At 43.0% G+C, this 16,383-nt stretch overlaps 1 protein-coding gene across 2 annotated transcripts in view; it reads left to right on the top strand.

Moving 5' to 3' along the window:
• The window catches only part of LOC103464644 (semaphorin-3D), a 43,464-nt gene extending 28,177 nt beyond the window's left edge, over positions 1–15,287 (top strand). For both annotated transcript variants that reach the window (XM_008408876.2, XM_008408877.2), the window contains exons 7-18: positions 347–475; positions 566–708; positions 996–1,110; positions 1,894–1,963; positions 2,843–2,987; positions 5,141–5,363; positions 7,809–7,897; positions 9,991–10,032; positions 10,507–10,664; positions 12,077–12,141; positions 12,958–13,097; positions 13,775–15,287. In XM_008408876.2, coding sequence (XP_008407098.1) covers positions 347–475; positions 566–708; positions 996–1,110; positions 1,894–1,963; positions 2,843–2,987; positions 5,141–5,363; positions 7,809–7,897; positions 9,991–10,032; positions 10,507–10,664; positions 12,077–12,141; positions 12,958–13,097; positions 13,775–14,266 — 1,811 coding nt within the window. In that variant the 3' untranslated portion in view covers positions 14,267–15,287. The remainder of the gene's footprint in view (positions 1–346; positions 476–565; positions 709–995; positions 1,111–1,893; positions 1,964–2,842; positions 2,988–5,140; positions 5,364–7,808; positions 7,898–9,990; positions 10,033–10,506; positions 10,665–12,076; positions 12,142–12,957; positions 13,098–13,774) is intronic.
• Positions 15,288–16,383: the final 1,096 nt, after the last annotated feature.

Consider the following 16,383-nt stretch of genomic DNA (forward strand, 5'->3'; position numbering starts at 1 on the left):
TGACCTTTACCCTGCAGTGACCTTTACCCTGCAGTGACCTTTACCCTGCAGTGACCTTTACCCTGCGGTGACCTTTACCGCAGGGTAAAGGTCACCCTGCATTGACCTTTACCTGAAGTGACCTTTACCCTGCGGTGACCTTTACCCTGCGGTGACCTTTACCCTGCAGTGACCTTTACCCTGCGGTGACCTTTACCCTTCAGTGACCTTTACTCTGCAGTGACCTTTACCCTGCAGTGACCTTTACTCTGCAGTGACCTTCACCCTGCAGTGACCTTCACCCTGCAGTGACATTTACTCTGCAGTGACCTTCACCCTGCAGTGACCTTGTCGTTTCTCCCCTCAGATGGTGAACTTTACGCAGGAACCTCGGTCGACTTCATGGGGGCCAACGCGGCGATCTTCCGCACCTCGGTTCAGGGCAGCAGTCAGCATTACATCCGCACCGAGGCCTGCGACCACAACTGGCTCAACGGTGAGCAGCTGCCTCTTCCCATCATGCATTTCTTCTTTCTAGCTCTGGATGCATCGGTTTTCCAACATGGAGGCCTCCTGTCCCCCACAGAGCCGGACTTTGTGGGCTCCTTCTCCATCCCTGACACTCACAGTCCAGACGACGATAAAGTTTACTTCTTCTTCAAGGAGAAGGCGGTGGAGGCCGGCCAGTGGGACCAGAGGGTCTACAGCCGGGTGGCCCGGGTCTGCAAGGTGAACAGCTTCAGTCAGCAGCCGTATTAGAAGGATCATAAATGTTTTCAATAAAACCCTGTTGCAGTTTTTCTTTAATTAAATAAGACGGCTATACTTTCTCTCCAACAGTTCCTCTGATTTTTCCTACTTTTTTGCTCATTTTCAGTCCATTAGGAGGTTTTTTATGCAGCTCTGACCTTGAATCATTCAGACATTAAAACTCCACGTTGCTCAGGCCTTAAACAACTTCCTGTTTCAGTTTTATAATCAATCTTTCAGTGCATATTTGTTTCTCCTTCCTGCAGAATGACGTTGGTGGGAAGAGGAGTCTGATCAACCGCTGGACCACCTTCCTGAAAGCCCGATTAGTCTGCTCTGTTCCCGGCCCGTCGGGAGTCGATACTCACTTCGATGAGCTCGGTAACGCCGACCCATTCCTTACTCTTCTTACTCCATTAAAGCTGCAGTTTGTAACTTTTATAAAGAATATGTTTTTTACATATTTGTTAAAACTGTCACCATATTGTAACAGTTTATTATGAGACAGTTAATCTGAGAAAAAATGGATGTACTACAGCTCCACCCTGAGCGACTATTGTTGTCTAAAGAAATTAATCACTCCCGAACAAAAACAACCAATCAGAGCCAGAAGGAGGGTCTTAGCGCTGTCAATCATCCTCATGTACTGGCTGCTAATTGTGTAGTGGTGGAAATACAGAAAAAGCGTTTATCCATCGTCGTAGGCAGTCATGCTAACTAGCTTGAGCCTTCACAACAGGCTGTACTAGCTGCAGTAGCAGAGAGCTAGGTGGGAGGAGCAGGATGAGCAGCGCCACGCAACATGGTGATTGACAGCGTTAAGACCCGCCTCTTGGCTCTAATTGGTTGTTTCTAGAAGGTAGAGGAACTTGATTATTTTCACAGGTTATGTTGTGACCAAACGGCCACAACATGGTGACAGTTTAAAAAAAATAGGTAAAAAAATATTTTAAACAAAATACTTAACATTACCTTTCAGAACGCTAAAAGAAAACTCAGGATTCTCACTTTTCTTGAAGTTTGTTTACTTTGCTATTTTGTGTTCCAACTTTTTTTGAGCTTGTCTTTAAAAATGAACATTTAATAAACTGAGTTCAACTGACTAATTTATGGAGAACGTAATGGGATAAAACATTGAGTCTCGATTTGTATCCTTTGTTTTAGAGGACATCTTTGTTCTGGAAACCAAGGATCCTCAGAACCCGACCATCTACGGCGTCTTCACCACCTCCAGGTGAGAAACTGCTGCAATCAGGTCAAAGACATAAAAACTGGAGAGTTTCTAAAACAAAATGAGAGCAGGTGCATCGAGCTGAAACGGAGGGATGGAGTTATCTTCTGAAGACTGTTTGAGAGTAAATCAAGTCAGGCCCTATAATAAGCAAAACAGAAAAAATAAAAAAATAATAAACGAAAGAAAAACACAGAATAAAAAAGCAAAAATAAGAAATAGGAGGACGACTCATTTCCCCAATGACTCATAATAACTTTTTAAAATATAGATACAATAACAAATGCAGGATTTAGCCTGTATGTCTTTTTCCACAAAGATAGAAAAAAACGACCCATTACATTTTCGCAAGAAAAAAAAAAAAAATTTTTAAACCTAAAAATAGAAATGAAATGGTTCTTTAACAATTACATAAAATTTCCTACAGTGTTTTTTATCAGAAGTGATCAGCTGTTTTTAGTCGTATTTAGTGAAATTATCAGTTTTCCTTCCGTTTGTGTTTTGATTAATCTGGTTATAAAATCGTCTAATCCAGCTGGAGTCTGTGAGCTTCACCTGCTAAAAAAACTTCTGCAGATTATCTGACCTCCCGCCGCCTGGCTGGCACGTGCACACCCTCCCAGTTCAGGGTCAGAGGTCAGGTCTGGGTGGGTGCCTGGGGTCAAAGGTGTAGGGGCCCAGCAGGTTGAGTTTTTCTAACCCTGATGTAGAAAAGCAGAGCCACTTCTCTTTCCACTCCCTCCTCCTTTTTGTCTTTAAGGCTGCAGTGTGTGACTTTAACACAAATTGTTTTTTACATATTTGTCAAAACTGTCACCAGGTTTGTTATGAGACAGATAATCTTTGAAAAATCGATCTCCTCCCTGACCTCTCTCGCCACAGCTCCATCTTCCAGGGATCGGCTGTGTGCGTTTACTCCATGGCGTCCATCCGCGCCGCCTTCAACGGACCGTTTGCCCACAGAGAAGGACCCGACTATCGTTGGGTTGAGTACAAGGGCCGCATCCCGTACCCCAGACCCGGAACGGTGAGTTCAACACACCAACAGCTGGAAGATAACTGCTGCTTTTCCCAGCCGCCATCAGGCAGGAGCTGGTGACCCTGCAGGGCGGTGAAGGTCACTTCACAGGCCCAACAGGAAGATGGGAAAACACATCTCTCTGTAGATACTCCCATTCTCAGGAAGGTAACCGCCCCAGGGTGTCCTGCAGCACCGCGATCCAATCACAACAACGGGACAGATACTGTGGGATTACATGAAAAGACTGAAGCTGCAAAAAATAAAAACCGAAGCCAACTTCATTTATAAGCACTTTTAAAGCTGCAGATGTAACTTTGAACTGTCACTATATCATATGATACAGATAATCTGTGAACAAAATCTAGCGCCTACGTCTAGAAACAACCAATCAGAGCCAGGAGGCGGGTCTTAGTGCTGCAGTGCAGCAGAGAGTTAGCAAACGTTAACTTGTGCTCAGTATAATTAGCCGCCAATGAGGATGAACAAACAGTTTTTCTGTACCAGTAAGTTGTTTCTCCACCATTTGCACATTTAGCAGCAAGTACAGCAAGTACATGGGAACCTGGCAGTTTTCTGATCAACCAAATATTAAAAAATAAATATTCTGATGTATGAAATCTCTGAAGTGATGCAGGAACATTCATAAAAGAAGAATATAAACTCATAAACATACTTATGAGTTTCTATTATAGTATATACCCTGTTTTTGTACTTTTTTCCCTGTTTTTGAAAAGGGATTTTTTTGCCGTGCATATATTTGAATATAAATATGATTGCTCTGTGGTTGGGGTAGTTGCCCCGGTGAGGGTCAGCATGTAACCGCCAGCATGTTTTCCTTTTTCTTGAGTTAAGCTGCCACATTCAGCCTCACACTCCATCACTTATCCTACATATATTGGAAGCTGGATGGCATTTGTGTTTTTGTGAAAAATTAGGAATTTCCTGTGGGATCAGAGTCCAACCTCAGAAAGCTCTGCTGGTCCAACTCCGGCTCCTCTGGGACATTTCAGCCGCCGTGAGGTCAGAGGTCGCCTTGTGCGCGCCGGGTGTCATGGCCGCTCTGCGCGGTGTTTAATCACGCGGTTGAGTGCAGCAGAGGCGAAGCGTGTCGGCGATGAGAGCAGCGAATCAGGCAGGATGAAGCTGAGACTCACCGCAGAGACAATAATGGCTTCCACATTTCTCACTTCTCTACTGGGGGCTCGTCTTCCCTCGTTAGCTCCAACCTGCTTTACACCTTCAACAAATTCATCTCTCCTTCTCTTAGTTTCTCATCTCTCCATCCTCTTCATGTTTCCTCACTGAGAGGAATTCTGATTTTTTATGCACAAATCAGCATGTTGAGACCAGATGAATTGACCTTCACTGCTTTTTTCTAGAGTATTGTTTGATGATTTGGGTTTAAATTCTAAGATTAGATAAAAAGTTCACAGCTTAAACACAAACCGTACTTTATTGGTAGGCCTGTCGTAATAAGCAATAAATCAATTAATTGCATGGTTAATTAAAATGAGTTTGATAATTTCCATTTCGATGAAGGAGGAAGGAAACATGAGTCACAGCAAAGCGAAGCATATTTTATTTAACCAACATCTGGTCACTGCTTTGGTTTTATGTGTAGTTATTAGATTTTCTTAAACAAAGAAACAAAGAGAAAGTTTGAGAAGGTTCTTTGAACTGTATTTTTAACAGACACATCAGTAAAACTTATTTTATTTAGCAGATTTTTCATGCAAAAACAACTTAAAGGGGCAGTATCAATGAAAATTAACTTCTTTAAGATTTACATGATGCTACAATGTAACATACCGGAAACGTTGCCTTGATTCTTTCATGCATGTTTGAGAAATCCTTTAATCTCCATGGCAACAATTCAACTGTGCCAACACCTGGTTGGACCTAGCCCCGCCTTCAAGACCCAGCTCCTCCTCTCGGCTGCTTAAAGCGACAGAGGCTCAAATTCAAGACATTAAATCAGGAAGTCACATTTATTTTAAGTCATATTTGACTTACAAGAACAACTGAAGGTAACATAGTTATTTGATGTGCTACAAAACGGATAATGCTGCCCCTTTAAAGTCTCGTTTTAGTCGGACCTGTTCGCTCCTGGAAGTGGACCCGTCCTGCCGTTTTCCTGACGTTGTCGTCTGTCCTCTCAGTGTCCCAGTGAGACGTACGACGCGCTGCACAAGTCCACCAAGGACTTCCCAGATGAGGTGGTGAGCTTCATGCGGCAGCACCAGCTGATGTGGGACCCCGTCCTGCCTCTGGGCGGCCGACCCGTCCTGACCCGGGTCAACTCACCAAACCTGCTGAAGAGGGTCGTTGTGGACAGAGTGGAGGCTGAGGACGGACCGTACGACGTCTTACACCTGGGGACAGGTGAGGAGGGATCTTAGACTCTTGATAGCGATGAAACTCAGTGCATCACGTTGAGGTTCAGCTTGTTGTCAGTGAAGGTTCACTGGGTCCGTTTTGAACATCTGTAGTCTTTGCTGCTCCAGCTGCAGAAACCTGCTGTCAGATAAAACGGTTCTGGTTCTGTGATGAATGAGAGGTCATTTAGTGGCTGGTGACAGGCCGAAGGGGAGAGGGCCCAGAGCTGCTCCATATATCTCCTCTAAGTGGATTCCTCTCCTTGACCTTTCACCCCAGCCCCTGAACTGCACATTAACAGCCTGAATAAAACCTGCCCTCTGGTTCATAGCATAACCAGAAAAATGTCCTGCACTTGTGTTCATGTCTCATGGATTTGCTAGATCTTCTTCTGGAGCTCTGATGGTGACTAATGTGTTGGACTCAAACAGCAACAGGTTGGGGAGGGGGTTCTGGTTCAGTTTAAAGCGCTGAATATCTCCCAGAGCTTTGATCAGTCTATCATCTGGACATGGAGACAGTGGCACACGTCTAATGGTTGGACATGTACCTTCCCCATAATGCTATATTCCATATCTTTCTAATTATACTAATTATAAAGTATTTGATCCTTAATCTTCTTACCTAGTTAAAAGAGTTCGCTGCTAATCCGCGGTTAATCCAAGGGCTGCCTGTCATTATGTTGCTATCCATCGCTGCCGTGTCTTTCCTCATTTCGCAATGAAAGGACAAGTTTGGTTTTCTTCCTAGTCTGTTTGTGCAGCCGACCGCGCAGCTCACTGACCGTTTTTAAAGTGAAATCTACTGAATAGAGTCAATCAGGCTACCACATGTCTGCTTTTTGACAGGCTTTACTGCTTTACTGTAGCGCATTGGTTGTTTTGACGTCCGTCATGGTGAAGCGGGCAGAGTTTTGAAGAGCGTGGCGTCACGTGAAAAGGGTCAATAGAGTGGCCCTGTCAGGTCCCTCTCCAGGGTGTGTGGGTTGTCCCTTAGAGGCAGAAGATTGGTCCTCCAGGTGGGAGACGGTTGAGGTGGCTCAGGCGTCTGGTTAGGATGTCTGGGTCTCTATGACATGACCCCAAATTTAGCAGTGGATGATGGACAGACAGACAGATGGATGGATGATAGAAATGGATGGATGTGTGAGTTTTTATCCATCCAGCTTGGTGTTTTAAGAAGGCACCAGGCATCTGGTTCTGAAGCTCCCAGGAGGGGATTTGGTTTCTCCGTCAGAGGCAGCAGCTCGTCCCAGCTGGGGGAGTGATAGCAGAGAGGTCAACGGCTCCCCAGTGCTACCACTCCAGTTTAGGCCCAGCATGTCTCTGGGCTGTGGGAGGAATCCAGGAATCTGATGGGGGGAATATTTCATAACGAAATATCTTGTTGATATAATCCTGAAACCCGTGGAGAGTAAAGCTCCTGTCAGGACGAGACGTGCTAACCTGACCTCTCAGCTCCCCACACAGGTGGTTTTATGACTTTCTTTATTATTAGTTTTCTGACAGATTCATGATCGTTGAGGTTGTCCATAGATGCTCTTGCTGCACAGGAGTTACAACTTCATCTGTGTTCCCTTGTTTCTTTGTTCATCAGCCCTCAAAGTACGAAGTGAAATGTATTAAATAGAAGTCTTTATATTTAGTCAGAATTGTCTCCATATAAAGAAATCAGTGCTCACCCAAGATCTACCCACATGAGACATTTAACATTAAAGGGACAGCATCACATAATAGCAACTGTTTTAGCTTTACATCATGTTATAATGTTATTCCTTCAACCATTTAGCTGTGCAGAACGCCTGGGTGGACCTAGCTCCGCCTTCGAGGCGCAGCTCCTCCTCTGAGCTGCAGCTTCAGAGACCCCACCTCACAGAGCAGCCCTTCCTCAGCTTCCCCACTCAACTCCTTCAGACTAGCCAGCAGCAGTTAGCAAACACCTGGTGGAGCTGCTGAGCTCATTATAGGAGCCACTTCTCAATGCACCTCTGGTAAAACCGTTGTTAAAGGGTTAATAGAGGAGCCATGTTGTGATGACTTCCTGGGCCTCTGTTTTTAAAGAGACAGAGGCCCAATTTCCAGCCTCTAAATCAGGAAGTAAAATGTCCTTTAAGAGATATTTGACATAAAACAACTCAATGTAACAGTTACTTGACTGTGCTATAAAATATTACTATGTGGCTGGAATAAACATAATGCTGCCTCTTTAATGTACTTTAGTTTAAATATTTGTGGAGCTGAAGGGCAAGTAGCACAATATGAAAAGCTTCTTTCATTTTTACATTTGGCTTTGATTTCTTAAAGCGATGGAATAAAATAAATAAAACCTGTTATAAAATCAAAGCCTCTGCAGGATGTCAAAGCAGTGACAGTTTGCTACGACCCAATGTGTGTGTATTATTTGACAAGAGCTTTTCACCATCTGGGTTCTTCTTGCTGTGATGTTTTCCAGACGATGGGAAGGTGGTGAAGGCTGTGTCGGTCATCAAAGACAACTGGGAGACAGAGGAGGTCATTCTGGAGGAACTTACCGTGTTCCAGGTGAGACTATTCAGAACCACAGAGAGGCTCAGCCTTTTAGGTAACTGCTCTGCAGACCGCCACAGCTGGACTGGACTTTTTGTTCCAGTTTCTCCTTGTGCTCCTGTGCCAACCATGCGTCGTGTGATCTCCCACATGAGACTCTCTTCAGGCTCCCAAAGGGACATTTTAGTCCAGAAAAACATCATTCTTTATTAAACCAGATGGAAGGGCACACATTTCCCAAACTCATCTGTGTGAGAAATGTTAGTTAGGGAAGACGAAAATTTTTTTAAAGGATGGAGCAAAGCTAGGTGGAAGGACGATGATTATCAAAGAACAAACTGATTTCCTGGTCCAGTTGTCTAAACTGCTGCTGGTTCTTCAGTTTTCTGCAGACGTGGGTAAAATAGGCAAAAAATTTACTCAAGTATGAGCAGCAGTACTTTAACATAAAAAGCCGCCAAGAAATTATTCAGCTAAGAGTTAAAAGGTATTTGGTGAAAAGGTTAAAAGTTACATCATCAGATGGACCAAATTATAAAGCTATGTGGATAGTTTTGGTATTTTAAGGACAAAATGACAATAGTTCAAATAAATAACATAGTTAAAAAATAAGAAATAAATTTCTAAAATGGTGAATTTATTTGGTTAGAACAATATTTGTTTTTCTTTCAGTGAAGTTACTCACAGTGGGCAGAGAATCCAGAACTTAACTGAGAGTAGAGATACTTCATAATAAAATCACTGAAGGATAATAAAAATAATCCTGATTTTGCTTTTTTCTCCCAAATGTTATTCAAGTAAATGTAACCAGTTACTACTGGTTTTCTGCTGAGTCAGATAACAGCCAGATCACTGTTAAAATACCTCCAGTACCCCCCGCCCTGCGTCCTTCACTCGCCCCAGAGAGGTCAAAGGTCGCCGGCTCCTTTTGTCAAACACTGAAACAAGTCAGTGACCCAGAAAAATGGAGCTGTGTGGAAACTTTAGGCCTCTGAAGAAGAAGAAAGGGACTCATTTGATTTCTAATCTCTGTAGCTTTCTTGACCCTGCAGTCAGTCGTCGTATTTTATGTTGCATTCCTCGACCGCCGCCCGCCTGAAAGATGGCTGCTGTTAAAGAAACTCAAACAAACTCAGGCGGGACCATGTCAAACCAACGGGTCGACCTTTATTCCTGCAGGTTTGTCCTCAGTCATAGTTTGAAGGATTCCTTTCAAATTCATGATGTTGAAGCAACTGATACAAGAATAAAGATAATTCGTCCCCCAAAATACTGAATTATTAAGCAAATTAGGTTCAAATTGGACTTTTCCTTCTTGGTGTGTAAATTTTTTGTTGGAGTCATTGATGTCCTTCAATAGTTTTGATGTAATTAGTTCAACAATAAAAATTAAAGTCATAATTCCTTAGCCAAAACTAATCACGTTAGTAATGAACAGAAGTGGTCTCAACTCGCATCCCTGTGGGACACCAGACATAATTCAACTGTTATGTCCCTTTTCCACCCGCTCGGCTCGACTCGGCTCGCTTTCCTTGCGTTTCCACCGGCCTTTTCAACGGGGCTGGCGCTGCTTTTTAGGGTCCTGCTTCAGAGCAGGGCCAGCCGGGCCGGCCCTGGTTTTGTAGGTGACGCAATCTTGGCTGCTGTTCACTGATTGGCTCAGGGCGTGGTCAGAAGAGTGAGGTGAAGAGTGAAAAATACACGGAAATAAACACGGACAGCAACAACATGGGACCAACGTTGTCTCCTTCCGTTATTTCCAAGGACGCAAAAGTCTGGAGGCGTGGCTTGCAGCGCCCCTTTCGCTCCCCCTAAACGCAAGGAGGCGTTCCTCTCTACAGACCAAATGTGGCCGGTGGAAATGCAATGCATTTTTTACAGAGCCGTGCTGAGCCGAGCCGGGACGGCCGAGCCGAGCCGGTGGAAAAGGGGCATTAGTAGTTCAGGTTTTCATGTAGTTTCACGTTTCAGTTTAAACTGAAGGAAAGCTGGAATGATTTAACTTGAAACTGCTGTTGCGTTTTAGCATCACGTTCTTATTGCTATCAAGTCAAGCATGTTAGTATTTAAAATTTTTTTATAAGTGATCAGACATTTTCACCCCACAGATTCCCACTCCTATCCTGAGCATGGAGCTGTCGACGAAACGGGTGGGTGTCACGTTCTCATTATTTTTGACCTGCAAACCATTTTAAATGAACGTTAATGAACCAAGCTGAGACTTGCTGAGAAAGTCAGAAAAAGTTGAGCTTGAGGTTCTTCCACTTAAACCACTGAGACTGAAAAAAGTTTGTTTTGTTTTTTTTCTGGAGGAAGCTAAAAAAAATTAAAGTTAAATGGGTTTCAATTTTTTTTTCTCTTGCATTTGGGTTTTAGTATCAGAGAAAATGCTTCTATTTGAATCAAACATACAATTTAACGTGAGAGAAGCACATTTAGTTGTCGGCTAATTCAGCTAGAAAAGACGAAACATCCCAGATTTTGGAAGAAGAACAGAGAAAGAGGAAGCGAGGGGTTCAGGTCAGTAATCAGGATGATGAAGTGAGAGAAAGCTGAACACAGATGTGGAGAATTAAACCCTCAGCAGCGTAACGAACCGGCGCTCGTGTGCTTTCTTCTCTCAGGAGCAGCTGTACGTGTGCAGTGAGCTCGGTTTGGTCCAGTTGGGGCTGCAGAGGTGTGAGCTCTACGGGTCCGACTGCGCCGAGTGCTGCCTGGCCAGAGACCCGTACTGCTCCTGGGACGGGCAGACCTGCTCCAGATACTTCCCCACCAGCAGGAGGTAGAGACGCTCAGTCAGGGAGGACTGAGGTTTCCAGCTGTCCCCTATTTTAAACCTGCAATTTCTATTTACAAACACTAGATGGCAGTCTTCTCCTTACTAACCTAGCGTTAGATCAGTCTAACTTTCAAACTGCTGGTCCACAGGCGCCCCCTAGTGGTCTACAAGATACTGCGTGTGAACAAGTTACTTTCCTTGATTTGAGCTTGAAGTGCCACGGCAAGCTTACCAAATTTAGGTTAAAAATAATAATAAATAAGTGGCTTAAAACAGGGTCACTTAGAAGAAAAGCTGAAGATACTGGTGGAAAGAAAACAACTCCAGGAAGTCAAGTTATACCTGCTGAGAGAATTGATGTCGTTCACGACTTTTGAACATTAATTTTTATGTAATTAAAAGTGATTAAGTTAATTAAATACGATAAATAAATAAATGGATGTATATTTTTTATATTTAATGGTGCAGAAGGATTGTTGTGTAAAGTAAATCAACTGTTTTTCTTTAATTGTACAAATGGGTCTAAATGTTACTAATGCACACAACACTTGGTAGTAAAGAACAACTTATTTTATTGATGTCTGTGTGTTTGCCATGATTGGAAAGCTTAAACCACACTTTTGACAATATATTAATAACTCAAAATGCCCTGAGTAGAATTGTTCAGGACAATAAGTGAGTTAAGAGACGAATATTTTCATTTCACATTAATAATACTCATTCTTCTCTGCAACTCAATACCCTGTTTTCTTGTCTTTGTTTGTTCCATGATTTTATTTTCCTATTATTATCATGTAACACATCGTACATTTTCTACTTTGATATTAAATAAAAGTAAAAAAAAAAAAGAAACTTGTCAAATGAAGAAGGCCAACCTAATGCAGATCCAGTGCAGCCACACAATGTTTAAATGATAAAAGAGAGAAAAAAAAGTTCTACTAAACTTTATTCAAAAACATAAAGCTTTTTTTGCTCATTTATGCAACAAGGGTTGGCACCAGTAGCGTTTCCCTCTTTTCAACTTTTGTTTACATTTTTTATAGAAAATATCCAGCTTCACAAACCAACCATCAAAATTGTTCCCCACACTGTTCCTCAAGTCCACTTGTGATTTAATCAGACCCTTTAGATCAGGGGTGTCAAACTCCAGTCCTCAAGGGCCGCTGTCCTGCAGTTTTTAGATGTGCCACAGCTACAAAAAACTGGAATGAAATGGCTTTATTACCTCCTTCTTGTGTAGATATGTTCTCCAGAGCCTTGCTAATGACCTAATTATTCTATTCAGGTGTGGTGCAGCAGAGGCACATCTAAAAGTTGCAGGGCAGTGGCCCTCCAGGACTGGAGTTTGACACCTGTGCTTTAGATGATGACTTTTAGAACCTCGTCTCATATTCTGATCTGTGTTTGTGTGTCAGGCGAGCTCGCAGACAGGATGTGAAGTATGGAGACCCCAGGAGTCAGTGTCCCGTCACTGAGGAAGGTAAAGATCTCCAGTTAAAACTCCACATCACATTTAGTTTGTAACATCTGGACAGATTATGAAGCTGATCTGGAAACAACCAGATGATCAGATCAGATCATCTCCAGTTTATTGACTAAAAGACAATAAACCTGTCTTTTTCATTTGGACTTTTTGTTCTTTATGCTGAGAACATCAGAGCTGCTGTTTGATCACTGGGATCTTCATCGTTAAGATCTTAAATTGATCTTACTTGTGGGAGGAGCTGAGTATTCATCCTTACAGGACCATACAGCCAGCTATCCAGACTTCCTCTGGACCCGTCTCTCCTAACACACCAAGTTCCCAGATTTCACTGACTCCAACATCAACATCCCAGCTGTGGTTCCCTGAGTTAAAACCCTCAAAGCTCAGGACAGAACAAACGTAATCAAATCTGTCTGGATTATTAGGAAGCTGCTTTAGTAGTCAAACTGGTCAGGTCTTTGACAGTTCTGAACCAGCCGTGTTTGGGTCCAGAACCAGAGGAGTGTAGGTCCCCATGTCCTTCATGTTGCTCCAGATGTTGAAGGCCAGGTTGCCCAGATGTTTCCCCTGGTCTATTAAAAGTTGCAGGATGGTAAATCATGAGAACTTGACTTCAGTCAGTATATCAGCTTTTTCTGATGCATCAGTTTGTTTCTGCTTTTGCAGTTATTTCAACTGTTTTTGTTTGTTAGTGTTTTGTAAGTGAAAAATATATATTTTCTTCCATCTAAAACTCCTATAGGGTTTCCGGTAATGTGTTCAGATGAACACAGTTCATGTTCTACGTCTTATTTGCTGTTTTCCTGTCAGACTCCGACTCGGTGGAGGTGAAGGTGGTGTATGGGGTCGAGGGAAACTCCACGTTCCTGGAGTGCGTTCCTCGGTCGCTGCAGGCCGAGCTCCGCTGGACGGTGCAGCGTTCCGAGAGCCAGCAGAACGCTGTCAGTCAGGTGTGTAGTTCAACACCTCAGGTCTGACCTTTGACACACGTTTACCTGCTTCCACCACGACTCCTCCAACACATTAGCTCAGGTTTGATGAGCCTCTTTTTCTGCAGATGATTTCCTCAAACATCAAATGATGTTGCCGTTATGATCCAAAGCTTTCTTTAAAATGAAGGATTGTAGTTTAGTGGTTTAGAAATTCAATAAAAGCTGTTTTAAAATATTCAAAATAAAATTCATGATGAGTCTGCACTGACAGGTAATTTAATCATTTGGAATATGGTGAACCAAGAGCAAGTTGCCACTGACGATATGGCGTCTTATTACAGCGCGCCCTCAACGCGCCTCCACGTAGACTTTGAATGTGCAAAACGTTAGGTGTAGAGCAAAATGTCTAGCTTCTGCATTCAAAGTGCAGACATGTTGAACTTGAAGCGTCGGACGCATAGCATGTCTGGTGTGAACGCATCACGAGTCCTTGGTATATTGTCCCCATGGCATCAGGGTTCCCTCCCGCCAGTGCATATTGAATCAGATAGTTTTGCCAGCCTCCTGTAGTCAGTCCTTCAACACTTCTGTCCTCTTTGAGAGACGCCTGTCCAGCTCACCTACAGTTTGTAATAAACATCATGAAGGTGGAATGAGCTGGACTCTGACATCTTCCTCTGGTCTGGTCCTCTCAGCTCCCTCTCAGTGATGACGACCGCTTCCTGAGCACGAAACGAGGGTTGCTGGCTCAACGCCTGGAGCTGACTGACGCCGGCCTGTACACCTGCACCAGTCAGGACCACTCCTACAGCCAGGTCCTGGGCCGGTACCGAGTGCACATCATCCCCAACCGCAGCCTGCATCTGGCCCGCTACCTACAGAACCTGAGTCCCAACCCGCCGGACCTCCTGATCCTGCTGAGGACCGGCCCGGCCGGAGGAGGAGCCGCCGGGTTTCTGGGTCAGTCTGAGACCGCTCCTCTGCCGCCACACAGGAACTCATGGCCGCCTCCTCTGAGGAGCTACAAAGACCTGCAGATGGTGGGGAGCAACAGACAGAGCGTGGACGAGTACTGCGAGAAACTGTGGTACCGGGAGAAACGCAAGCAGGAGAAACGTCTGAAGCTGAAACATGAGAACCGGAAGGCTCGGGTCAGGAGGAACAACCCGCCTGAAGTCCCTCTCTAGTCCGCCAGACGACTCAGACTTTTGAAGGACAACAGATCCTGCATGGAGACAGGAAGTACTGCAACGTCAGCTGCTCCACAGAATTATTCAGCCTTCAGATATTAAAAAGGGATTTGATGCATCAGGTCATACTTGTCTTCAAGTTTTTCCTTATATCTCAGAAGCTAATCTGATTTTTTATAGAACCAAATGTAGATTTTTGTTTCCGTTTTCCTAAAAATCTCTTCACTCAGGCCTCAAATATTGTTTCCACTACTGCTGCTGTTTGCTGCTGATTTCTGTGGAAAACATGCTGGAAAAAACTAGACAGTTTCTTAAAAACAAAAAATCTTAATACAAAATTTTTATTTTGAAAGTCCAATTAAAACCTCTTCCTGCTGGCTGAATCAAGATCCAATTAGAGAAAACATGATTTTTTAAATAAATGAGATTGATGAGAAATATCTGTTAGAGATTCACTCAGAAAGTTTCCCTCCTTATAACAAACCCTTTAGAAACTGTTTTTGTTCCTGTTCTGAAAATAAACGCAGGATTTCCTCCATTTCCATCAGAATCAGGACCAAAGTTGTGGACTTTCTAATTTATAAACTGTTGGATTTTATTAAACATTTCATAATAAGCTAAGTAATCATTGCTTTTCTCGTGAACATATTTTGAAACGACAAATCCAAAACCTATTCCTCATTAAACTTAATAAACACTTTTTTATCCACAACTTTAACTGCAGAAACTAGAACCAGTTTTATAAACTTCATATTAATCTAAACTCTGTTTTCTACATGAGCTGGTGTTTGTTCTGATCTCTTTCATGCTGTGGAGGAAATAAAAGCCTCGGTGAACATGAAAACACGCGGTGGGCCATGCAGAGCTCCTGCAGATCCATGAACATGTAGAGAGACTGTTCTCCTTCCAGGAGATTTTAGCTGATTTTCTGTTACAGCTGCGGAGTTTTCAGATGTAAAACCACAATATCTGACATGTAGAGTCCAATAAACTCAAATATACATATATGTGAACAATATATACGAGTTATGTGTTTGTATTGTTAATCTTTATGATTTCAGTCTATCAGGATAAACCTGTACATTACTGGTCGATAGTTTTATTTCAGCTGTTGCTGATGGATGCAGAATAAAGGCAGCAGTTGGAGCTCCAGGTTCTCAGCACCTTTCAGGTGTTGAGAACGTAAAAAATAATTTTTAGAATTATATTTCAAAACCAGCTGAAGCTTTTTTGAAAACCTGAGTTTACATGTTTCTAATCCTGAAACCTGGTGCCACATTCTTTCAAACCAGAACTGTTTGTGTAAGTTAGATGAAAGTTAGATGCTGTCTGTTGAAAGTTGGTGGTTTTTGCTCAAGAAAAAAGAAACAACATAAGTGACCTGCTGTACTTCTGATTTTACACAAAACATGGCAGGGAGATCACAGAGTTTGTTGATGCAAAATTGCTGGTTATTTGCGAAAATATTTCACTTCAACGAATATACTTAGGAATATGCACAGATACACACTATAGGTGGTGTTAGAGCGCCTGCCTATTTTCCTCAGCAAAGAAAAACATGATCTGTTTTTGTGGCACACAGGCCATTTTGTTGAAATAGTCGATGTAAATTAATACTGCTTTGTGTTTTGTGTGTGTGTTATTTACTAGTTGTGTTGCAGTTTGGCGCGTTGGGGAGGGGGTCAGTATCACTCCGCCGTTGCTAGGAGACGGTTGTGGAACGGATGTGTTATTTTCTAACGGCTGTGTAGCGATACCGCTAACGAGTTACCTTGTTACAATTATTAAATTAAAATGTTGCGGACTCAAAGCTTCAGTGGCTTCTCCTCTGCTGTCTCCACATCTCTCTCATAAATTCATCTGTTCATTCAACTCTAACTGCGCAGTTCTGAGTTTTGTTTCAGGCAGCTTACCTTTTTCAACTGCTCACCATTTGTTGCTAGGTGACAGTCAACTAAGTGTTGTTACGCTAACAATGCTAATGCTAACATGGTACCGAGCTCATATTCAGATGAAAAGAGACTTTTTCTAAATCTATTAGTTATATAACTAGATAAGTGGAGGATTTAACACACACACGCACACACACACACACACACACACACACACACACA

The sequence above is a fragment of the Poecilia reticulata genome, linkage group LG5 (assembly GCF_000633615.1).
Source record: "Poecilia reticulata strain Guanapo linkage group LG5, Guppy_female_1.0+MT, whole genome shotgun sequence".
Lineage (NCBI taxonomy): Eukaryota > Metazoa > Chordata > Actinopteri > Cyprinodontiformes > Poeciliidae > Poecilia > Poecilia reticulata.